The sequence below is a fragment of the Aptenodytes patagonicus genome, chromosome 8 (genome assembly GCF_965638725.1).
Source record: "Aptenodytes patagonicus chromosome 8, bAptPat1.pri.cur, whole genome shotgun sequence".
Classification (NCBI taxonomy): Eukaryota; Metazoa; Chordata; class Aves; order Sphenisciformes; family Spheniscidae; genus Aptenodytes; species Aptenodytes patagonicus.
In genome coordinates, this window is record NC_134956.1 from 11,208,062 (window position 1) to 11,233,594 (window position 25,533).

The 25,533-nt window shown below is 41.8% G+C and overlaps 1 protein-coding gene across 2 annotated transcripts; it reads left to right on the top strand.

Moving 5' to 3' along the window:
• Positions 1 to 1,794: 1,794 nt before the first annotated feature.
• Positions 1,795 to 25,533, top strand: IP6K2 (inositol hexakisphosphate kinase 2). Of its 2 annotated transcripts, XM_076346350.1 has the most exons (6): positions 1,795 to 1,859; positions 17,745 to 18,043; positions 20,192 to 20,414; positions 21,228 to 21,403; positions 22,728 to 22,903; positions 24,749 to 25,533. In XM_076346350.1, exons 2-6 carry the CDS (start codon positions 17,842 to 17,844, stop codon positions 25,244 to 25,246), a joined length of 1,275 nt encoding a protein of 424 aa, XP_076202465.1. In that variant the 5' UTR covers positions 1,795 to 1,859; positions 17,745 to 17,841; the 3' UTR covers positions 25,247 to 25,533. The 2 variants fall into 2 exon arrangements, with proteins under 2 accessions (XP_076202465.1, XP_076202466.1); XM_076346351.1 differs by lacking the exons at positions 20,192 to 20,414; positions 21,228 to 21,403; positions 22,728 to 22,903; positions 24,749 to 25,533 and adding an exon at positions 19,065 to 19,251.

A 25,533-nucleotide genomic window follows, 5' to 3' on the forward strand; every position in this document is an offset into this window, starting at 1 on the left:
TCCAGCCATAACTGCCAGTCTCTTGAGTAAATTACTGACGTGCTTTCTCACGACCAGCTTCAGCCCAGAGAGGCATGGATTTAAAACAAAATCTTTAACTATCCAAGGAAAGTCACCGGTTTTAAATGGTGAGAGACACATACGAAAACAGATTTTGAAATTAAGATAATCATGATGGTGCCAGCCAGATAAATGAGGAGACTCTCAACAGGCAGCCCTGCTTGGCTTCGACTGTCAGCCTGAGGGACAAGAGAGGCATATTTTAAGCAGTGACAACCAAGGGGTATAATTGTTTCTCACACAAGACTGTACGCATGCCTGTACTTTAGAACAAGGAGAAATCAGAGATCTCTCGCCCTCTGAATCTCTTTGCTCACCTCTCCAAACCAAGGAGCTGTTCCTGAGCCAGACAGGCCCAGGGCCCATGCCGGGGTGGGCAGTCGGGGAGCGGAGGTGGGAGGTTTGAGCGAGATACTCTGTGCGTGCAGCCCTGACTCGGCAGCCCATGGCCGGAAAGGCTGGGTCCCTTCTGGAAACAAAGGATGCCTTTTACTGGGTGTGTGTACAGCAGAATTGGGGTGGCTTGTGTGGCTTTTAGCTCTCTTGACCTTTATTTAAATGAAATGCAGAGTAATTTGTATCTAAGTGGAGTTGTTCTGTCTCATTAGTGTGATTAAATAGATGGCAGAGCGTTACTAAGTTCATTGTCAGAGAGACTGTTGCTTAGTAATTTAAACTGCAATAATCTCATTATTCAGTCTTTTTTCCTTACAACGATGGTGGCTCTGTCGTTACAGGCGCGTTCGTGGGCTTGCATGCAAACCACGACAACTGCGATGGCATTTAAAACATTAGGCCACAGGCTCTGAGAAGTCATTCAGGGTAAAGCTGAGTAGGGGGAGTCTCCGGGACTTTCGGCTGCGTATGCCTGAATAAGATTTTTGGTGGTACAGAGACAGAAACGCAGAACTAACGGGTGCTCAGGCATACGGCCCTATGGGCCTCCTCTGCTTCAAGGACTTGACAGATGCTCTTCCTCTGCCTCCTCAGCAGGGCAAGCAGCAAAAGTGCCCCTGGAGCCAGGCCCGTCACGTCCAAACTAACGGCACGTGTTGCACAGGAACAGAGATAAACCGTTTTCAAGCAGGCACCGAGACAAAGTTAACGAGAGCCCTGTCTACAGCTGCTGCGGCCTGCAAGTCAAGGCGCTGTAACTCCAAAGATCGTTAAGGGCACAGGAAGAGGAAACCCAACCCAACCCACCCCGCACAGGGCTGGCACCGGGCTCAGGGCGCCTGGGTGCGGGCTCGGAGGTTGGGGGCGAGGCGGGGTGCACGGTGGGGCCAGCTCAGGCGGAGGCGTTCGCCTCGCAAAGGTGGAGGCCGCGTCCCGTGTTTGCCTCGCAAAGCTGAGACAGGTCCCGCGCGGAGGCTGGGAGCCGCGGAGGGGCTGCTTCTCCCCGCGGTCCTGCTTCCCAGGCCCGGACTCTACAGAGCAAGCCGGCCATCCCCACCCCCCCGTGGCTTCCGTGGAAGGGGTGCGCAGCCAGGCCGGGCTGCAGAGTGAGGACGGGGAGGCCCTGAGGGTCCGAGCGCTGCCTGGGCCTGCGGCATCTCCGCCCGCCCCAAGCCCGCCGGTGCGCCCCTGCCCCGCGCCTGCCGCCCGCCCGGCTCCCCTAGCAACAGCGGCGCTGGTAGCCGCCCAATCAGCGCGCGGCGGTGCAGGCCGAGCCAATAGGGAGGCGGGCGGGAGGGCGGGGCGTGCTGGGGTGGGGGAGGGCCGGCCCCGCGCCGCGCCGCCATTTTGACGTCTGAGGAACAAAAGAGGCGAAGCCGCCGCCGGCGCCGGCCTGAGATCAGGTAACGGGCGCGTCCCGCCGCTCCCCCGGGCTCTGCCGGGCGGCCCGCTCGGCGCCGCGGGCTCTCGGCGAACCCGCCGCCGGCTCCCCCTCCGCCCGTGCGGTCGGCTCTGAGGGGGTGGCGGGGGGCTGCCGCTGGCGTGTGAGGTGCGGCGGGGCCCTCCCTCTGCAGGCCCCAGCCCCGCCCGCCGCGGGAGGTCGGTGTCCGGACCGGCGGAGGCGGGGGGAGGCAGCTGCCCGGCTTCCCGCTGGGGATGCTCGGCGGCAGCTTCGGGCGTGTGGCGGCGGCGGCAGGGGGAGGGGCATTGCCCGGGCTCAGCGGGAAGGGGGGGGCACTGCCCTGGTTTCCCCCCGGGGGAGGGGGAGCAGGGCTCTGGCCTGGCATCACTCCTGGGGGATGCGGGTTTGCTCCGGGATGCGGGGGGGGGGGGGCGGACAACAATGTTTACGGAGCATCCCCGTTCGCACACCGTGTCGCGCTTCCTGCCGAGCCTTGCCCTTCCCCCGCGGAGCTCTGCAGGGCGGCGGTGGGGGTTACCGGGGCGGGCGGCTTTCGGCAGCGCCGGCCCTGGCTCAGCGCCGGGGGGGGCCGCAGTTGTGCGGTCTTACGTGGCTGGGTGACCCCGGAGCTGGTTGTCGCCCCTTGCTGTTACTCAGCAGTTCTCATCTGTCTGAGTCATAAGACGTTGGTTTTCCGTTTTGCCTGGGTGATGGACGTGCTGCAGGTTTGACGACTGTTTCATATGCTCGGTAATATTACAAAATGAAAAAAGAGTGCTTTGGAGGTGTTGCATAATTGGACGTGCTGTTCACGAATACCCTTTTTCTGTGTAAAACGGAAACACTGTTTGTCTTGTTACGGGCTGTTTTGAGCATCACAGATTTATAATACCTTGTTATGTGGCTTGGGGCCCTCAGGCTCTTAAACAAAAACACGGTTGAGGCTTTGGAAATCGGCGTACTGCTTAAGAAAATAAATGTTATCGTTGTTGATGGAATAACAGCCCGTTGGTAGTTACACCCAGATAGGTCCTTGGTCTTAATTCCACTGTGAAAAGTATGTGTGTTTGACACTGATATCTTTCCTGATATATACTGGAATTTAATTGCTCTCTACTTCTAGCCTGTCTTTTTATTTTTTTGACGCAGTGCCATATGTGTCCCATATACTCAGGTGTTTTAGAAATGCAGCCAGTGCCTGTATGCTTTTTTTGACTCGTAAACATCTAAGGGGGCAGTTCTGTGTCAAATATTGTAATCAGAATTTTGCTTTAATATTTAGTTCTGGAACACTAAAGCTAATGTGAGTTTGTCTGACCACTTTTCAGTCAGATGGTGTGTTATTGGTCATTACTCAACATGTAACAGTAACGTGAGAGTAGAGCAGTTCAGATTTGACACTTGAGAATAACAAGGTCAGCATTATTTTGGCTTTTAAACGTCTAAGAATTGGCATCTTTGCTCATAACTTTGCTTATATAAGATAAAAACTATTTGTAAAATTTAAAATTGTCTTTAAGTTGAAATTAATTTGCATATTTTCAGGACTTATGATAACATTGAGGAATGGAAACTGGGTTTATATACACATGCATCCACACACAAATATGTGTATTCAAAAAATGGGCTGATTCATTTGTTTACATTTGGCCTGTTTAGCATCTTCCAGTTTGTTGTTATAATTCTTTTCTTGATTAAAGTATATTACTAAATAAGGAAGAACCCAATGATTTAACTGCCAGAATTCAGGAATATTTCTTCAAAAAAGAATAATCTTAAGTGCTCAGAAGTGTATCCTGTTTAAGGGTTACAGGAAGGATTTCAGGGAAGGATTACAGCCATTCATATGTACTTGTTTGTAAAAATTTCAGACCTTAAACTTGGCCAGATAACTTTTCATAAATTTATGTTAACTCATTTAATTGAAAAGCCATTTTCGTACCTTTTCTGTCTTTGCTGTTTATACCTTTCTGAAGTAATAATCTGTTATCTTGTCTGTGGTACTTTGGTCATACAAGTAATGTAAGCTTTATGTTGCTGTTTCTTCTTGAGGGAAGGTAGATCAGAGCCATCATAACCATGTGGTACGGTAACTTGGGAAGGAGCTGGAAAACTGGATAGTGGTCAGTCATATGAATGCTGGGCTTTGTGCTCTCAAAAATTCTTTCCCTACCATTTGCTTGCAAGGAAGACTTCAGATTTGTCAGGCATGCAGTTTTGAAAAAACAGGATGAGAAAAGATGTTAAAGAAAGAAACTGTTTGCTGCCTGTCAGTGGATGGACTTCTAGCTGGGTCACTGGTATGGTGGTACTTTAATTGTTCTCTGATCAGCTGGGGAATGTGAGAGGATATTTTGGGGATGTTTTTTTCTTCTAAAGGGTAGGGGAAGGGTGTAAAGCTTGTCATAACTAAGGGTGCCTCAGTCTGTCAGCTGTGTGCTAGGGACACATATGTCTGCCTTTTTGGTTTAGGAATAGGTGGAGGCAGGGAAGTGTATGCTGTCAGGTTGGTGGTGAAAAACCTACTTCACTAGCGACAGAAATTCCACAAGGATATTGCATCTAAAGGGATAAATTAAATAGTCACTCTTAAAAGTCTTTGATTCTTTACTGTCTGAATACTTTTAGTGAATTGAATTAGATAAGGTCTGGGGGAATTCTGGAGTAATTGGTATTAAATATCAGTTACTTTTGATGATTCTCATCTGATGGTGTTTGGAAATCGGGAGACAGCTGAGGTGTTTCTCTGGGAAGTCAGGAGTGCTGCTCCTGCAGCCAAGTCGGTGTATGCCTGAGCTTGGGAGCAGTTCCAGATCCAGAATAGGCAAAATAAGTGTCTCCTCGGTAACGCTTCTGATGCTGTCCTGCCTGGGGAGCTGTGCTTCGGGTGGGAAAGGCTAGGGGCAAAGGCAGGGTTTTGAAGTGAAGCATGATTTGATGTGGTTTATAACGCTAAGCCGAGGTGTAGCGGCTTCTTTTTTAATGTAGTTCATTGGTTTCCTCAATATTTCTGCACCAATACTTAAACACAGAACTTGTTTAATGGGTAGGAACGTATTCCAAAAGTTCAGATACTGCATCAAAAGATTGAAAGGACAGAAATTGAGTTGCAATTAAAAATTCTGACTTGAATGCAGTCTACTGCACTAGCTGTACCCAGAAGTGTGGGGGTAAGAGCTAAGCTGTGGAGTTTGAAGCTTTATTAGGCTGATATTTTATATTCATGATAATTCTTATGTGTCTAGTGAGCATAGGCTAGAACCATTATCTGAAACCTATCAGGTTTTTATACTGGTGTGTGGAAAAACTTGCTGCCTCTCATTCAGTTCATCCACTTATCAATTGTTGAATTTGCTGATGCTTAGCTTGTCCCTGTTGGCAAGAAGCTGCAGTTGGTCTCCAGGCAACACAGGTCCGGCTAAGCATCTCTGTGCCTTGCTTGAAGAGATGAAAATTTTCCATTGCAGGGAGAGGATTTTTCCTCTCTCACTAATTCTTTTATCTGGCTTTGTCTTGCACAAGGTTATTGTATTTTTGAAACAATATAGGGATAGCTTTCAAATATTAAGAGGCTACGTTTTAGAGTTTTAAGGTATAACTGCAGATGTGCATTTCCATAGCTTTTGTTAGAAATATCTCATTAGAACATTATTTTTGGGCCTTTCATAAATTTTCAAAAAGCTGTATGATACAATATCATGTGCTGTAAATAGCTAGAAATTTCTCCTTCTGCAAAGTCTGAAATACTGCAGACATAATGGAAACAAAATTGTTTGTTCAAATGAAGGTCTAACATTGGTTGTGTTTAATCAGCTGTTTAGGAGCTTGAAATCATCACTGAAAGCTTTTGCAACTTCTCGACTTGCGTAGCACTAAGTCTTTGAAGTCCTGACTGTGTCTCAGAAAGATGGGCTGTGTTAGAATAAGGTAATGATAATCTTCCTAATAGGTACAGAAAGTACTCTTTCACTCTACTGGTTATCAGATATTTAACCTGCAGTCTCTGATGACCCTGTGTCTGGGTTGCTGGTGCATATGGAAGATTGTCTATTGGAGATAGTTGGAAACAGTTAGTGCCCAGTTTTGCATTGTTTTACTGCAAAAAGAAAGGCTTGCTCATAAAATGGTTTTGGCCACTGAGAGTCTTGCTTTATGAAGACCAACTCTGTGCATGTGCCATGATGAATGGTTGGGCAAGAGACAGTACACAGGTGGTGGCTGGTGTGGAGCTGTGTATGTGCTTGTCAGCCAGTTAATAACCCAAACAGAAAAGGTAAGTACTGAATTCACGCGGTAGCCTTTCAGCTGTACTGCCTCTCTTTGTCCCGGTCTTCTGTCCTGCTGTGTTTACATCCAAAAAGTTGGAAGGAACTGAAAAAAAAAATAATTTGGATGACTTGCTGAAACTGGTTAATGATGCCTCAGGTTGTTGAGACTTACAGTGAACAAGCTCAAGGACAGAAGATACAATTATTTAGGCTAATCTTCCTCAGAAAATCACACTTAGAAGAAGCAAGAGTTTGGGGGGGTTTATGCCAGAATCTGTATTAGAATAAGCACAGAAAAAATGTTGATTTTATTTTCTTGAAGCACAGAGGGCTTTGAGCGTACCCAACTAGCTGTGCAGTGCTGTGATGCAGAAATTTTCTACAGTGCCTGAAACCTTATCAGGAATTGTGGGTGCTGCCTGGTTTTATGCTTATTGAAGATGACCTCTTCCTTTCAACATTTGCTCTTTTCCTTTTTCATATCTTTTTCCAGAAGAACATTTTGGATATATGGGGAGAATATGATGGCAAGTGATTTTTTAAAATTGACATCAATTAGATTAATGTAGTTATTTGTTATAAAGGTGAGGAGTGAAGCTGCTGACATGATAGATATCTTGATGTGTCTGAGGTGTTAGCTCTTTTAGAAGGTTGATTCAATTTAACTGAAGATATGAGGTTAATTTGATGGGTGGATGTGCTCATACTGAAATAACTAGCACTGTAACTGGGAATCTGTTCAAGCTAACTTATGAAAAAATTTGGATCTGGCTTAATATAACCGGTCAGTTTTCTGAAGAGACATCTGTGAATATTAAAGTTGAGGGTATAGTTCTAGATGGGGAGGGAACAAAATGTTTATGGAGAATGATTTCAGAATACATGGGAAGAAGTAGTCTCAAGGATGAGGGCTAAAGGAAGTAAATGCTGATGGAGCTGCAATGAGCTGGGTGGTGAGAGGAGGACTGTCCCCAGTTCTGTTGAAACAAAACCTTTCATGTACTTAAACATAAATGCTGAATGGTGAATTCTTGTTTTAAAGTACAAATAATGATTTAACATCACTATGCACAGTTTGCTTCCAAAAAATAAAATGGTCTTTCATAAGCTTGACTTCTCCTTGAATTTTTTTTTTCTGACAGTATGCTGTCTTTTAGAAGTGCAGAATTGGAACACAAGCACAGTGTGGATGGTGGTGCTATATTGCAGGTTTTTGAAGAGAAAATGGGTTTTTGGCAATCATCCTGCCTGAGTCTTCCCTTTTTGGTTAGTGATGGTTTCTCTTTGAAGACAGTTGTGCAAACCACATTCGCTTCTTGTGCTGTAGAGTCACTGGCTGCTATAAAAATTGCCTGTAAAGCAACAGATGTGTTTAAGGAAGTAAGATTTACTGTAGTTGTGTCCCATTACCTGGGCTAATAAAACTGGCTCTTTTGCATCATTAAATGTATTTCAGCCTGTGGGGGTATGAAAGCAATACAGCCAAGCTCCTGCAAAAGCTTCCTTTTATAGATTACTGAAATTGATAAGATTTTTTCAAGTGGTTTTGTACTGTTTGAATATATAAACTGAGATTAAAATGGATTAATTCTTTGGCAGTGATTATTATGGTGAGCCTGTAATTGGCCCCAGATGGTGTACTATGAGATCACTGAAAGATGAAACATGAAATATGTGAATAATTAAAAAAAAAGGCATTTTTGAAGTACTGTGCAGGTGTGCTTGTACAAAAGGTCCTTGTCCCTTTTACTAGGGAGAAACTGTGCTTGAAATGAGTTACATTTACCAGGCGAAACATTCATGACTTTCCCCTTGGTTTTGTTGTGCCACATCAGAGTCTATCTTGTAAGACTCCTCTCCTGTCCTTACTTGCTCACGTCCAATCTACTGCGGTTTAGCAAGAAGCACAGTGAAATTATTCTTTTGTATTTTTGGGGTTTGAACTTCTATAATTGCTCAGTCATCCTGGTAGGAGCTATATGTTCAAGGTCTTAGAACCCAGTTATTTTCATAACTCTGTTTAGGGAAAGAGTGTGTAGAGGTCACTGAATCATATAAACTCTTCCCTTTAAGATGCAAGTCTGGGTTGTGTTACCTGATTTGAGATGAGTTTTCAGTGGTTTGAAATGTTTTGAAACATAAATACAATTTAAAAAGTGTTAAATACATCTCATGAACTTGAGCTGTTCTGGAGCAAAAACTCCATCTATCATGATCATCAGAAGTAAAGTCTCGGAACCTACACTTGAAGAATTATAGTTAAAAATGTGGATGGGCATTTCAAGTCTATCTCCTTCTGGGCTACTTTTTGACCAGCTTATACAAAAAGGGACTAAGCTTCTTCATTTGAAGTATGTTGATGGTATAGATGAATATACATGTAAATGAGATGCATGAAATAGGTTACTGTGCATTTTGGGCACCATTCTTCCTGTAATAGTTTATAGATGATCTTTGCTTTGTGCTCCTCTGGAAATTTTTGCTCAAGGAGTTAGACTGGATTGTAGGATTTGGGCATCTAAGCTTAATTTAACAATCTTGTCCTGTGGGCTGCTAGTGCTTATGGTTTAAAAAGTATTAGGGATTGGGATTTCTGAAAGGAATACGGTCAGAAGAAATCTTTGTGTAGTTAAATGAATGTGACCTTTGAACATGACTTGACAGTTGTCCTTTTGAGCAACTTCTCATATATGGCAAATTGGTCACAACTCAAGGGCCAGTCACAGAGATACCATGTTCTTTTATTGAGTGGCTAGAAATACAGTTCCCAGACTGCTAAATTCATGGTAATGAGAAAGGCATAGCCTTGGATTTATTTTAATCTTAATGCTGGAATTTCTGGGGTTTTTGGTGTCTTGAATAACACTTTCATGTGTGTAATCCACACAATTTAGCTCTTGCTGTCATATTTTCAGAAGATTAAAGGCTGAATGATATTTTGGTTTCTCCATGACAAAGGGCAGTATTGTCTTTTTATAGCAACTGGTGTTTTTAGCTGCTGGTGCCAGAATACTGTTTTAAGATGGATCAGTTTCTAAATAGGAAGTTTAAGTAGCTTAGTTTTGGTGGTTCAGGTTTCTTAGTTTCCATGGCATTTTTACTTGGAAAAGAGGCTCGTTCTTAAATTACACAATCCCTGGAAAAACTGCATGGGTCAGAACTGCATGCTCTTTTCTGGCTGAATATGCTTAGTAACCTGTAACTTGGCTTTATTTTAGTTCTAGGGAGATAAAATAGCTTTATTTGAGAGGTAAAACTCTGGCATTTCTCCAGAGCTTTGTGTATGTAGTAGTTGTTAAGTTTACAGATTATAAATGGTGTAGGGGAAAGCTGAAAGCTGTTGCTTTTGGGGGATGTTGAAATATTAGTTGTACTGAGCACATAACCTCCTCATTGAGGTTTAAGAAATTGCAGCTGAGTGGGTTATGTGCATGATTCTGCTAAGGAAAAGCTAGAATCTCTTGGAGACCACCTTGGTTACTGCCTTGCTTTCCAAGATAAGGATTGGGGAACTGGGTTTCTCCTAGTAATGTAGAGCTGGTTTAAGGAAGATGGGGATAATGATTGTGCATGAAGAACCATAATAGAACATTATGCAACTTCAGATTTTTGTTTATAGTTTGCTCCCTTAATATGTTATGCTTAGATATATCAATGTTCCATAATTCTTAGTTTCATCTGTTCAAGTTGTATTCAAGTCTTTCTGATAATTTGCTACAAGAGGTGGCTCTGCAGCTGTGGTGTTAAATTTACAGGTGTAAATGCATGTCTTAACCTGTGTGGCAGTGTTTATTTCTCATAGTAACTACTGCTGTGTTTGGGTTATACTTAAGGGAAGACAAAACTAGAACTCCATGTTTAGAGAGTAAAAGGAGATAGCATAAAAATGTTGCTACTTTAAAAAAAAAGTTTTGTGCTGAAAAAGTACACATTTCTATACATTTGTCAGCATCTGAATGCATTGTCTTTCATTTCTATATTATAGACAAAATTCCTACTGGATAGTCCTGATTCCCTCTTTACAAGAAGTGATCTCTACAAGGGGTGCTGGCTTACACTCTTGAGAAGTTCATAGCAGAGCAAGATCTTGACTGTAGGAGACTTGGGAGTCCTTTGCCATTGTAGCCAATGTTGGACTGTCCTCCCTTTGCTTTCAGCGGAGGGGAAGAAAGATCTAGAGGAGTAGTACCTTTAGGTGTGACATACCTGACCTGAGGTCCTCAGAAGAACCTAGGGCATTTCAGGATGTTTTTCTGCACTGTAGTTTTAAACTGCCTAGAGGTTTTTTTTAATTATTTAGGTTTCTTGGAGATATGTTAACTGTTAAATGCTTATAAAAAAAAAGTTGGAACATTTTTTAAAAAAACCTAAATACTATTTCAGCTGTGTTTGGCTTGTCATGTGCCAGTGATAGATGAGCTCTGGCACAGAGCATAGAATTTTCTTAAAATCTAATGCCAGTGGGTGTTACTCAATTTTATTGTTAAATTCCTCCAATAATACAGCAGGAAAAATGTATACAACTTGATACAACTTGAGTTCCTTTAATTGGTATGGAGAAGGGCAAGGGCTGCTGCTTTAATTTATTGAACAGATACTTTCCGCCTGATAATAGGCATGCATTCTTTCTTGGTGGCAATCCTTTGTTCATAGTCTAATGTTAAAAACAGGATTAGCTTTCTACCCTGATGGGCCAAGACTGCTATCCAGTTAGCTCTGTCACTTTCCCAAAGGGTTTTGCAAATATGTTTTGTAGAAACTTTGTGCATGAGTTCATGTATAATTTTGGGTTCCTAGATTCAGTCTGTTTTGTGTGATTAGGTAAATTAATTTGAGGATTTTTTTTCTTTTATCTGGAGAAGTTGTTTCATTTTTCCAAACTACAGCAACGTGTTGCTGCCATTAGCAGCCATTTAATAAAGACAGATTAAAAAAAAAATACTACTTCGTATCAGCACTTTTAACAAGCAGATGGTTTCTTTTATTGGTCTAGCCCAAGCACCCTATATTCAACAAGAAGAATTTGCTCTTTTTTGGCTTTCTGTATCTGTAGGTGGTTATGATAGACTCATCACTACAGTGCCTGACACTCCCATCACCCTCGTGATTTACCAGTGAAGGCTATAGCAAAAGTATTTCTGCTTGGAAAGGGAATGCACATGTAGTCTCAATATGTAGGTGTGGAGGAGTTGATACTTTACTCTTGGATTTGTAACTATTCCTGCTGAGTATTTTTACAAAACTTCATGCTTACTCATCTCTGAGTACAAGTCATGTGGTGATAACTTAATGATTGTTACATTGATTGGTTTGCTGCAGAAGAGCTTAAATAACCTTGACTTGTGTAGAAACTTACAGCTCAGCATTCTCCTTTTTTTTTTTTTGCTGTCACAACCACTTGGTTTAAAGTTATACTTAATGAAAAAAAAGATTGTTTTTTTTTCACTCTAGTCTTTCTTTTAAAGTAAGCTCAATGGAGTAGTTTTCTGAAATACCTTATGGGTCTGGGTATTTCCAGACACTAGCCAAATTTGTTTGTGAATGTTGCAAAGACCTACAGCATGCTGCTGCCTTGTGTTGTATTTTCTTCTTGCATTTAGGGAAAACAGAAAATGAGACAGCTAAAAAGCAATATGGTCACCTGTGTGATGTCTCCCCTCCCCCTTGATGCTGTGGTGCTGCCCCTCTTTCCCACAGAATGTTGAAAGCTATTAAGTCTGCTGTATTAAATTTGCATTACTTGTAGTTTAGCGGACAGGTTTTTTGTCAATGCACTCTTGTACTGAAGATAAACTTTTTCCTTAAAATTAGTTATCAGAATAAGTGTTTGCTTCCTGTAATCATGCAGATTTTAAGACAGCTTTTAAGGCTTTTTCCAAAACCATAGGATTCATATGAGCACATTATTATGTGGGCTCTGCATTTCTACCTTAATGAGTTAAAAAGCTAGAAACCATAGCTTTTATTGCTTAAACTTAGTTATATTGTTACTATTGAAGTTACAAAAGGCTTCAAAAGTATCCTAGCATGGGACTTGCATTATATTTAGAGGTATAATGCATCCTCAAAGTTAGGAATTTATTAAAACAGTTGTGGTAAATGAATGCAGAGATCTTTTTTCTGTTAAGAATGAAAAACATCTATTGTACAGGGTTTGCTTCCTAATCTATATGCAGTTAATCTTTAAAATGTAATTTTGTATTTCTGATACCGTTTTAAGGCAGCTGACTGGACACTAGAGAATTTGAGTATCTCCATTCTAGTCTTAAGAACTTCTGGAGCAGAACACACCAGAGTAACTTCAATTTATAAGCCAAGCAGCAACTAAAGTGAATGTTAGAAGCAATCCCTTACCAATGTTAGACTGGGCAAATTTGCTAATAAAATAGTGTTATGTGTAGAGGAATGGCATTGGTTTTCATCAGAATGAATCACAAGTTGTGCAAGAACTTTGAGCCTGAGCATGTTTAACGTATCTAATGTTTTTAATATTCTGATGTTGCATCCTCTGCTTTGTATTTTGTGTTCTTTCATTCAAGGAATGTACCTTGCTATTTGTAAAGTAACAGAATACTAGTAATGGAACAGGTAGTTTGGTCACGTAAGGACTTGTAAAATTCCTGTAACTATTCCAGCTTGATAGGTGTATTGTAGGTTCTTAAAGTGTGTTTATTCTGCTTCAGTCATGAGGGGTCATTCTCTTTGAGCATTGTAATGACCTGTCAACTCAGACCTGAAGTACCTTTTCAATTTTGTGCACAAAACAGGTGGTGGGCTCTCACAAACATACTATACACTTTCACATTGATATTTGCATGTTCCTATGTCCTTTCTCAGCTGGTATTCATTTCTTCCTGAGTATTCTTTGGGTTGAAGCAGCTTTCTGTTTGGCTTCTCTAATGGGTCACTGATACTTTTTTCTTCTCCTTTTGTCTGGCTGTACCATACCTCTGTTTCCTTGGAACATCGGGAAGGGGCTTAGCTATGTCTGGTTCAACGGGATTATAGTGTCCTGCAGCAGCTCTGCTCTGCAGGTAGCTACCCTGTCAGCTTCCCCTTTGCACTACCCAGTGAAGTGAGAAAAGGATAGGCAGAAAGCTTTGCTGCCTTGCTATTTCTGTCACTGTAAAGCTGATTTATGGCTATTTGGAGCTGCAGATATTGACCCCCCAAAGTCAAAAGTCTGTACTTGAGAGAACCCAATTTTAATAGATTGCTTAGGTGGGCAGCTCTGCATCAGTAATTCTGCTGTTACAAAGTTTTGGAAAGAGGTGGTGTTTTTGAGATTGCTATGAAGGAAGCAGCTGCTGCTTAATTGAGAGCTGTGCTCTCCAGAGGATGTGCTTGTTAATGCAGTTACGTATGGGACTAAGTTGATAATCTGTAATGACATGAAATACCTTCCAAAGAATGCTGTCACCTGAGATTAATATTAAGTCTGAAAACATGAGTTCATTGCGGTATTCTTTCGATGGTCATTGTCACACGTGAATGAGAATAAGATGTCTGTACATGTCACTTCTGTCTTACAGATTTGGGTTTTAAACATCTTTGCTGCTTACTGTAAGAATGACATGGCTCAAGCTATTGTTATTGTGTCTAGACAAATTTTTATTTGCTTCCTTCAAGTTATGTCAGATTTTTCTCTTAAAATGCTTGATATGTGAAGGAATAATACATCTGCTTTTTTTTGCTGATGTGTCCTTTGAACAAAAGATCTTAACCGAAGGCACTTAAAAGCACGTAGGAGGGAAAGGGCAGGGTACACTGAGCCTGCGTTTGGTATCTGGGAAAACTGCCTAAAACCAGCTGTTCTGTGCTCTTTCATGCCCAAAGATCGTTGAAAACAAACTGGGTGTAGAATCAGAGGAAAGGCAGTAAATAACTGTATTGTGCTTATGCTGCTCGACATCAATGCCACTTGAAGCTATTGGTCTTAGGTTAAAGTTTTTATTTCTAACGAAGTCGAACCAGTTTGACATATTTGTGAGGTTGTTTATGGAAGTAAGGTATTTATAAATGAAACAGTGCAAAGCATTTCTGATGGGCATTGCAATTGTGCTCCAGGTCCTGTTGTTAATCTGAGTGGCAAGATTCCCAATATTAAGTAGAGCCAAAATGACAAAAATCCTGATTGATTGTAGTGGTAATGTTAAAGCATGCAGCAGAAAAAAGCTTAAGATCTTACTCAAAATTTTTTTTGCAAGTGGGAAGAACTTCATTGGATGAAAACAAACTGAATTTATTAGGTAAACAGTGCTTCTTACCTTGAAAGGCTAAAATATATTAATTGTTCAAAGTGCAAACTAAAACCTCTGGATTTATTTAAAATCTAAATTATTGACAAGATTGTGCAGGCTTGCTGCTGCCTTCTTGAGCACTGTTGCTCTGTTCAAATCATATGCATTATAGGTTTGTAAGAGGGCAGTAAATTGCTTTGCACAAATAAGGAGCTTGGTTAAAGGCTATATAGCAAGGAACTCCTTGCTGACACTGTTCAGCAGTCCTCTTGCACACAGTTTTACACTGCATAGCTGTATCAATACAGCTTTTTCAGCAGGGGCACATACTACAAAAATCTCATAGTAGAAACAGAACACATAGGAGTTGCACTGTGGTTTTGGAAGATAAAAACAGAAGGAGAGCTTACTAATACAGGCAGAGTAAATTCATCTTTACTTGCATGAGTTTCCCCCTTTTCCTCTGGTAGATTCACATTTGCCTTGTGGTCATGCAGACTGGGTACACTGTGTTTGACTATGTATAGATGTTTCTAACATCTCTCTCTCAAAAAAAACCCAAACAAACCCTGCCTAAATATTTCATAACTGATATTTTTATAATATCAGAGCTATAAAAAACTTGCTTTGTTATCCCTTGAATGGGAAGTTACACTGTGTGATGTGCTGCCAGATCTTACTTTTTCAGGAAATGGTAAAATAGCATGAGTAGTCCTGTCCAGTCCTGTGCTTGGCAATTCCATTGCCGAGTGAATGTGGTGCACCATGTGCAAGTATTGTCCAGGCCACTTGGGTATATATGAAAGCAAACAAGTTGAGCTGCTACTAATGAGCTCCCTGAAGATGTGTTGGGTAAACAAGGTGTTGTACATTGTCTGTGTTGGAGGTGCTTTTTGCGAAAGAGTCATTTCTATAGCGTAAACATCTACAAGGCTTAACTCCCAATGCAGATCTGATGCAGTAGGACTAACTAGGTGTTTGAAGTTAAGGGTTGTTGCAAGGTACTTTCTCAGTTTGAATCACTGCAGCTGCCAATCAATGTGTCTACATCAGGGGTAAGTAGGAAGGCTGCCACAGAGTGGTAGTTCTGTCTTGGAAAGAGTGGCTCTTGTAATGCTGTTGTACTGTGATGCTATTAAAAGTGGCTGTGCCAGTGTAAAGCCCTGTCACCACAGGATCTTGTACATATGTAACTGTGCCTCCCAGTGAAAGCCAGCACTCTTCTGGCTTTCCCTGGGAAATTCCAGAAGACTGGAGGCATTGTTGGCTCTAGGAAATCCTGATGAAAACTCTTGAGACTTGTAAAATCGTTGGTGCGTTATACAAACACAAACTGATGCTTAAAGAAAATGGAAGCAACTCTCAGTCAGAGCTGTGATCAGGAACTGATGTGGCTTGCAAAGTGTGTGTTTGGTGAAAGCTTGAAGTATGTTACGCATCTGGCAAGCCAACTTACAGTCGAGTCTAACGAGGAGCAGTGTGGCCCTGCATGGAGTGGGTGGTACTGTGGGGAGGCATGGTGCAAATCTTGTGACTCCAAAGCACTAGCAGTGCCACCTTCTGACTGCGGCAGCTGTGGACAGGGCTTGGACCGCCTGGTATTTGAGGTCAGGCCAGGGTACACGGCTTTCCACGCTGTCGGGGCACCACAGTATGGCTCAGCTTGGTTGTAGTTAAATAGGTTTTTGGAAATGGCTTATATCCAGGGTGGAACTGAGAGGTTTTTGCTTGCGTGTCTCTAAGTTGTCAAGTTGTTGATGTTGAGGTAGATGAGAAACTTCTCTGGGGGTGCTGTAGCTGCATTATAAAAAATATACTAGGAAATTAAAAGTAGTACAAATAGAGATGGAAAGTTTACTGATTTTGCTCTTATCTTAAAATATAAATAGAGATCAGAAGAGAGTATTGTTTCTGGGAAATACTATTCCAGATTACATTTTACATACTCTCACAGAGGTGGCCTGAGTTTTGTTTTCTGTATTAAATAATTTGGTTTTTTTTTTTAAAAAAAAGCTGGTAACTTTCTGTCAAATAAGGCTCCTGAAAGAAGGGGGGGGGGGGGGGGGGGCGGCTAACTGGTGTGTAGTGAGTGAAACTCTGTTGACCTGTTACCCTTAGGTGCAGGTAAACATTCCAGGGGCTGGAGTTCAACTGAGTGATCTGTTCTTTCTTTAAGCAGTTTAGTTTAATTCAATTAATGCCCTTACGTACAGGGCTGTTAGCGCCACTGGTTTAAGCCCGCAGGTCTCTGCTTTTCCAGTAAATGTAAAGCTGTTAAATATCTAAGGAGGACAAATAAAAATAGACCTGTGACCTAGAACACTTTGTAGTCTCTTTGAATTAAGTGCATTATTGTTCATGTAATGATCTTCAGACAAAATAAGTGCGAGGTGGTTTTTAGCTGAGAAAAGTTAATCATTAATGCTGGGATCTAAAATTAGAGCAACTTGACTTAAAAATTTACTGGAAGGTAGAGACCAAGACAGTCGTGTTTTGTTTTTTAGCTTTGCTCCTTTCATTGTGTATTGAAGTGCAAGTTGCATGAAACTGGAGGCTGGCCAGAACAGAGCAGTGTGTGGTCACAGGGGTACGGTAGCAGATCCTTTGGATGCAGACAGCACAAAACACTCTGCCTTCTGCTGTATTTACGCAAAAAATAAGTTCTTGGAAATGAACATACTAGCACTACGTTTTTAGTCTGAAAAGTTAGCATCTGTAATATTTTAAATATCTGACATGTTGTTGTGAGTAAACCGGTGAAATAAGTGTCCAGCCTGGACCTCGGCAGGTTTCTGTGATTGCTGTCATTGTCTGGAAGGGAGGAATTGTAAACTTGGTTTTAATTACGAACTTCTCTGGCTGGCCTGGGATGTGCGCTGTTAACCTTTAGCGCGGGGGAGGGAGGGATTGCTGGGAACGCTGATGCGTCTGGCTCTGTGAACGGACGCTGGAGGGCGTTAGGCGTCACTTGAAATAGGACTCGCCAGGATTTACCGTCAATGTTTTTTAATTAAAAAAAAAAGCAAGCTCCGGCAGTTTTAGCCGCAGCTCGCCCTCTGGCCAGCGCCGCCGATGACGCATGCGCGGCCGGGCGGGGCGGGGCGAGCGCCCCGCGGGGCTCCCATTGGTTGCGGCGCGCTGAGGGGCGGGGCCGCGGCGTGCCTGCCTGGCTGCGCCGCGGGCAGGTTCGCAGTCGGCCGCCTCCGTAAAGCGAGCGGCGCCCCGCTCCGCTCCGCTCCCCTCCCCGCGGCGCGGAGGAGCCTTCCCGGCCGGCTTTGCTAGCGGCACCGCGCGGCAGCGGCTCTCAGCCTTGCTTACCCAGGCCTCAGCGTGCGGGGAGACTGACGGCCCGGCGCTCTCTTGTGTTTGCTTTAACAGACTTTTGAATCGGAATAAACACCTTCAGGTCTCGGAGGCTTCCGGCTCTGAACTGCCTTCACTACTGTCGCCTTCTCCTATCTAATGCGCTACAAGGATGAGCCCAGCATTTGGAGCTATGGAAGTGGAGCACTATTCCAAGGGAGTCCTGCTCGAGCCTTTTGTCCACCAGGTTGGAGGACACTCCTGTGTCCTCCGGTTTAATGACAAAACCATCTGTAAACCCCTTATTCAGAGGGAACACCAGTTCTATGAGACTCTCCCAACAGAAATGCGTAAATTCACTCCACAATATGAGGGTAAGTTACCATGTCTTAGGATCGGGTTGGGCTTTTTCTTTCTGTAAATACAAGCGTGCTGTGCTCTCTGTTATCTCTGAAATCTCTTCTGTGTGGAAGAGATTTTAGGGTTTTCTTTTCATGTATTTTGATGTTGTCTGAGGCAGGCTGTGGAGATGCAGGGTGGAAATGCTTGCCAAGTTGGTGTTTGGGCTGACTAACAGCATTAGAGTAGAGCAGCTCTGCTGGTGATAGCCCATATATCTCCCTTAGGCACAGGTAAGTAGCTAACAGCTTGTGAATGTTTTCAGTAATTCTCTGCTGCTTTTTTTTTGTGCATTTCTAAGTTTTTTTTTTTTGCCACTTGTTTAATGTTTGTTTACAGGGATTTGGTAAGATTTGTTAACAGTGTTTTGTGTAAGCTTAGTTGTGGTCTCTTTTGATTTTGGATTTCTCCTCTTGACTCTCATTTTGATCACAATAAATACATGTCAGCAAGGTGTCTTGTTGAATATTTGCAGTGTTGTTTCTGCCATTAAGGAAGTGAAAATTCATGGCATTTAGGTAGGCAAGGATCAAGTAGCCATGATGAGGCTGAGTCAGATGTTATGTAGGAGTGGAAATTCCAGTTCTCCTAAGCATTGTGCTAGTTAACAGAAACACTCTTCTTTCTCTTCACTATTCCATCAACTGCTGCCTGGTGATGAATAAATATGTCTGAAGCACTTTTTTAAATGGAGTTGCTTTTTGAAGCACATTGATTTTACAACCATAAGGGTGATGAAGTTTTGCATACTGTTTGTGAAACTGGTGGAAGACTTCAGAGGAGGTGTTTCAAAGTTATGCTCCCTGCATGCTTACAGAGACTTTTTGACATGTCTAATTACAAGTTCTGTTGGACTGAAAGAAAATGTGATCTTTGAATGATACTTCTCAAAATGTAATAGAACAATTGTACTAGTGTATATGGCTTTTTGGGGAGTGTGGGGAGGGATTTAGGGGTAAGGGGCCTCACTTGGTCCGTCTCTGTTATTTTTTCCAGGATACAGCCAAAGGCCATTTGCTAGCTGGCTCCCCCCTTTTTTCCTGTTGTCCTTTCCTTTGTGGCATCAGGACTGTCAGTCAGAGCTTCTGCGCTCCCTGTCCCAGCTACTGTAGGTCTCGGAGCCGTCTGTCCAGCTCAGAAGTGCCAATCTCTCGCCGAGACCTCTCCCCTCTGGCCTAGTGATGAGCTGCAAGAACTGTGCAGACTGATTGATATGAGAATAAAGAGAGAGGACTGAAAAATAAAATAAAAAAACAATTCAGACAATTGTTATGGCTTCATTAACCATTGAAACTTGCTAATGTAGCACTGAGCGCACCTCTGTCAGGGTGCTCCACTAAGACTCTTAAAATGCAATGCAGTGCTCTAGAGACTATTGAGGGGAGGATAAGAAAAAAAAAAATGCTTTCAAGGTTCACCATGTTTCTGTACAACAGATTTGTTTTGTATTGCATTTTTGTTACTTATTTCACAAGATTGCTGCATAACCAGTATCAATAAAATATATTCCAAAAAGGAGAAGAAAATGTATAATTAAATGTGGCGATTAAGTGGAAACTTTTGGACTAGTTTCTATTGTAATGTGACATTTTCCTTGTTTTGCTCTACTTGCAAATCTTTCCTTTCCCCTGGGGATCTATTAACCAAATCTTGTTTGGATAAGTGCTTTTTGCTTTGCTGTCATGCAAAACTTAAAGCTTTTGGTGTGGTTTTTTTTTTTGTGCAGGTCACTTTTCACTGCAAGATGTTAACAAATGTTTTACATCTCGCTTAGGGTCAGACCAGTCAGGTTTTTTAAATTAATAAAAGCTTTTATTAATTGAAATTGTCTCCTGTTATTATTTGATTCTTACTTGACTGCATCAGAGAGAGAAAAGAACCTTTTGTATCATTGTTTTGTCAATATGATAAATTGTCTTTTGTGAGGTGTCATTTTTGTCTAGGTCTTTTGATATTTGTTAGGTTGGCAGATGAGGTTTGGCCTGTGGCAAGATAGAAACTAAGGACCAGGGTAAGAGAAAAAAAACAAAAGTTGCTATATTCTTAGTGTAAAATCATGTGTTCTAAAAGGCTTGCTTGTCACTTCAGCAATTCTTAACTGTCTCTGTCCCTTCTCTCTTCAGGTGTGGTGTCAGTGAGCTTTGAAGAGGATGAAGATGGAAACTTATGTCTAATAGCATATCCATTAAATGGGGACCACGATAACTTAGAAAACTTAGATAATTCTGACTGTGAACCCAAAAGTAAGCTGTTGCGATGGACTAACAAAAAGACAGTGTTGTTAGAAAATGAGAAGATATCTAAGGAATGGGTCCGACAGCACAGGAAAGAGGAAAAAATGAAAAGGTAAGTTTGGTAGGGTGGAACTGGAATGCAGAGTGTTGAAGTATAACATTTTTTGCTGTCAAATTAGGATCTGGTCTCCAGAATTCCAGAGAATTCTCCAGGACTCTTAACTTTCACTTTCTTCTCTTGTTTCTTTTGTTTTTCCTGACCTCTTCAGTGCAGACAGGTTCGGTAGTGAAGCTGATATATCCTCAGCCCAGTAGTGTGTTGAATCTTTTCTTTTTTTTTTTTTTTTTGCTGTGGTCAATTGAAAAAGGTTTTCCAATGTTATTTTTGAAGCTTCCACAAAAAAGAAAAAACACCTGCAAAAGCACAATAGTTGTATGAAAACAAAACAATATTTGTGTTACTATATATGGCATACTTTTGTAGGAATCCTGCTTTATCCCTGTTAGTGACATTTTTTCCCCTCATTCATTTATATTAATTGTGCCCACTCTAAACTGTGAGCTGTGATATATTGTGCTAAAAATAGTGACCTTAGCAAAGGATAAATCTTAAAGTATATTGCTACTTCTTGCATTACTTCTATGGAAGTAATTCACACAGGTAAAGAATATATAAACAGAATTACTACGTGTTTGGTGACATATTTGGCTATATGCTAACTTATATTAATGTGGAAGTAGCTTTATAAAGGTTGAAATATTACTCATGGGCAACTTGTCCAGTTGTACAGAAAGCAAAATAAAGCTTATGCTAGCTGTTAGTGAAGGTGAACAAAATAGTTTGTAAAGTTAAATCCACTGAACCCCTTTAAAGTGCTTATTTTTCTACTTTACCTCTAATTTGCTGCTTTGTTCTGTTTTCTAGTCACAAATTGGAGGAAGAATTTGAGTGGCTGAAGAAATCTGAAGTCTTGTATTATACTGTAGAGAAAAAAGGAAACGTCAGTTCACAGTTCAAACACCATAATCCTTGGAGCATGAAATGTCACCAGCAGCAGTTACAGCGGATGAAGGAAAATGCAAAACACCGGAATCAATACAGTATCCTTTCCTGAAAATACCTCATAACAATGGAATGAGTAGGGCTCTGCTTTTTATTTCTTGAACATGTCAGATAAAAGTACAGCGCAGGCTTAGTTGCAATCCAGAGAGACTCTCTGAAGCCATGATTTACTTGGTGACTTTGAAGGGATTGCCAGCAATTTTCAGAACACGGGCTTTTCCAGGATGTAATAACGTAGCTAGGCTAGGAAGTTCAGATAACTTAATTCAAATCTACAAGTTGTGAATTAGATAGTGGAAAGGTTTTACAGCATACTGTGTTTGGGATTTTCCACAAAACCAGTCTACTACTGTAAGCTTTCAAAGGAGAAGAGTTCTGTCACTTTTTGTTACTGTTTTGGTATTGGCGATTGTAAAAACTAGCATCATCTTTCCCTTTTCAGCAACTTCTTAATCTTGCCTTAAATACAGAGGGTATTCCAATACCTGGAGTTGGCTGCTTCTAGTAGTCTCTTTTTAGTGAGCCTTTTTGATAAAGAAAAGCTGAATATAAACTGTCACATAGGATTGGAGCATGAGAAACACAAAAACAGTGACCAAATCCATGAAAGCTGAAGCACACAGTTTTTGTGCTCTGGAATTGTAGGCAAACATCTCCACGCTGTGCATTCTGTGGAAAAAAGATCTTGCTGTATGCAGGCTTGGATGCAACTGATCCGTCCCACAAAAATATTAATGTCTATATACTTAGGTAAACAAATTCTTCATGTGTGAGGAGTTTCGGTGAATGGATGACTAGAACATCTCTGAGTAGTAAACTGTTGAAAACGATAGAAAGCATTTCATGGCTGGTATCCTCACTGTTTCACTGTAGAGGACTATTACATTATCTAAGTAGAAGTGTGTGATATCTCTGGAATAGTATTACTACAGATGTTCTGAAATGCTTTGTAAGTTCTCTGTTTCAGAGGTGGTGTGAAAGTGCTTCACTGTTTTTGAATGGTAACTGAAGCACACAAAATCTTTATTTCCCACAAGAAAATGTCTCTTGCTAGGCAGGAAATACTTCATAAATCCAAGTCTGTGCCTCAGGTGCCGCAGTATATTTCTGTATGACCCCGGTTACTTTTTTCTTCCACTTAATGTGGAAATTCACCTGTCTTCTCTAGAGACCAGTGAAACCGGAATTAAATACCCGCTCTGCTTTATGCCAAGTTTATGTAACTGTGATTTTTTTTGATAGACTGCTATATACTGGGCATGTTTTGGGTATGCTTAAAGTTAAGACTGTAGCTATAAAATTTGTGGTAATGGTTTTGAAACCTGTATTCCTCATCGTGAGGATTGTTCCTTAACTAATCAGAATTCATTTTGCTGGAAAACCTAACGTCTCGATACGAAGTACCATGTGTGTTGGACCTTAAGATGGGAACCCGACAGCATGGAGATGATGCGTCAGAAGAGAAGAAGGCTAATCAGATTCGCAAGTGCCAGCAGAGTACATCAGCTGTTATTGGAGTCCGAGTTTGTGGCATGCAGGTGAGAGGAAAACTAATTATGTGTAGGGCAACAGACTTGCACCCATTTCTGTTAGTAGGGTTTTTGGCTTATGTAGTCATCCCATGTGTTGCTATCCTTGAGATCATAGAATCATTTAGGTTGGAAAGAACCTTTAAGATCATGAAGTCCAACTGTTAATCTAGCGCTGCCAAGTCCACCACTAAACCATGTCCCTAAGCACCACATCTACATGTCTTTTAAATACCTCCAGGGATGGTGACTCAACCACTTCCCTGGGCAGCCTGTTCCAATGCTTGATAACCCTTTCAGTGAAGGGATTTTTCCTAATATCCAATCTAAACCTCCTCTGGCACAACTTGAGGCTGTTTCCTCTTGTCCTATCACTTGTTACTTGGGAGAAGAGACCGACACCCACCTCACTACAACCTCCTTTCAGGTAGTTGTGGAGAGCGATGAGGTCTCCCCTCAGCCTCCTTTTCTCCAGGCTAAACAACCCCAGTTCCCTCAGCCGCTCCTCATAAGACTTGTTCTCCAGACCCTTCACCAGCTTCATTTCCTTCAGTGAGGGGGATGAGGCTTTTGAGTATCACTTATCAGTTGAAGGAGGCAGCATCTGTAGGATGCGCTCCACATCGGTGAGTGTTCTCTGAGCACAAAACCAGTCTCCTGCACAATAGCAATTCAAAACTGTAGTAAAATTACTGATTCGATTAACATTTCAGGATAGCGTAGGAAACAGTTGAAAGGAGGGCCTGCCAGTGCATGCATTTTGAATAAAGCATGTGGAAATTTGCCAGAATATTAAGAAGCAATCAGTTCTGTCTTGTCGGCTTTGAAAAGCCACAGATCTTTCGCTGCTTAAAGTAAACTTGTTGCAAAGTGCAGACAAGAAGTGGTTTGGTAAATGTGATAAGACTCGTGGTCAAATAAGGAGATAGAGTTGCGTGGACTTTCACCTGAGTTTTTTGTTTACTTGTTTCTGTATTCCTAGAGTGACAAATGGGAAACAACTTGTTTGTATTTGAGGCTTTTCTGAAGCCTCTCTCTTCCCATCCAGTAGATTCCAGGAATGCCAGCAGTGTTTGCTAGGACTTGTTCCACAGCATGACTATTGGCATGTTTGGTGTTCAGCTCACTGTTTAACTTCAGAGAAAAGCACAAGGCAGAAATGGAAGTGTGGGAGCTGCATTTCCAACCACAGTGTGCTGGGATTTGAGCAGGGCCTGCTCATTGTTCACCTTCCAGTATAGACCTGTGCTGGAAAACAAGGAGGAACTTTGGAGGCACTTGCAATCCTTACTTGACCCAGATGTCTAGGCATTATCAAGCTGTGCGGTGTGTAGACTACTCTCCTATAGGAAGGAATCTTCCTGCAGGAGCACCTCTCACTTCTTTAAATACAGAGGATTATGGGGCACACCTTAGTTTTATATAGGAGTGTTTGCTGTCACTTAGAGCTCAGCATTCTGGGAATCAACTGGTACACCTGTGAGCAGAGGCAGATAATGAGCTGAATGAGTGGCTGTGGTACAAATTGTAGCTTGACTTTGGAGATCTTGGCTGCAGCTTTCCTAATCTCACTTAAACTCCCGATTCTTACATTCCTGGTGGAAAAGCTCAAATCCAAACTGAAGGAATTTTCCATTTCTTCTGTGCCTCTGAGTTCCATAGGCACTGCTGGATCTGTTGTTGTTAGCAGTTTCTGTAACTGTGCAAGAGTAATTGAAGAGAGTAGTACGTCATCTTGTAAAAGCTTTCTGTAGCATGTCTTTTTTTTTTTTTCTCCTTCAAGGCTTTGAGTCAGTATTACCAACAATTTTAACTATTCTCTTTCTCTCATCTTGTGTGTGTTTGTATGTGCAGGTCTACCAGGCAGGCACTGGCCAGCTCATGTTCATGAATAAATACCACGGAAGAAAACTCTCAGTCCAAGGATTTAAAGAAGCACTTTACCAGTTCTTTCATAACGGCAAATACCTGCGCAGGGAACTCTTTGAATCTGTTATTAAAAAACTGACTGAACTCAAGTCTGTCCTAGAGAAACAGGAGTCTTACCGCTTCTATTCGAGCTCCTTGCTGATCATTTATGATGGAAAGGAAAGGCAGGAAGTTGCTGTCGACTCAGACCCGGAGGACTTAGAGGACCTTTCAGAGGAGTCTTCAGATGAATCAGCGGGAGCATATGCCTACAAACCAACTGCTAGTACTGTTGATGTCCGTATGATAGACTTTGCCCACACAACCTGCAAGTACTATGGAGAAGATAGCGTGGTGCATGAGGGCCAAGACACGGGTTATGTTTTTGGACTTCAGAATTTAATAGATATTATTAAAGAAATAAGAGAGGAAAGTAGTGAATAAAGAGTGTGAATGCACATCAGTAGAAAGCACTATTGTGACTCTTTGTATTCCAAAATTATTGGCCACTTTCTGGTGGTAGGAATCTTTACAGGCTCTGCAGGGATGGTCCCGTCAGAGTCAGACTTGTTCGGAGGGCATTTACTTATATTGGTGCTGGACCTAGCACTGGCAAAACTTGGTATCCTTATTTATTTTAACTTTCTTAAACATTCCATATTTGATTACTCAGATACCTCTGTTATCCCTGTGTGTATACGTTCCAATAAAATTCTTTTTGTTCATTGTAA

What these genes read in the sequence shown, in the direction of transcription:
- IP6K2 (XM_076346350.1), top strand. Translation starts at nt 17,842, where the DNA reads ATGAGCCCAGCATTTGGAGCTATGGAAGTGGAGCACTATTCCAAGGGA. An exon ending in AAAGAGGAAAAAATGAAAAG is followed by an intron (nt 20,415 to 21,227) that starts GTAAGTTTGGTA and finishes TCTGTTTTCTAG; the next exon opens with TCACAAATTGGAGGAAGAAT. An exon ending in TCCGAGTTTGTGGCATGCAG is followed by an intron (nt 22,904 to 24,748) that starts GTGAGAGGAAAA and finishes TTGTATGTGCAG; the next exon opens with GTCTACCAGGCAGGCACTGG.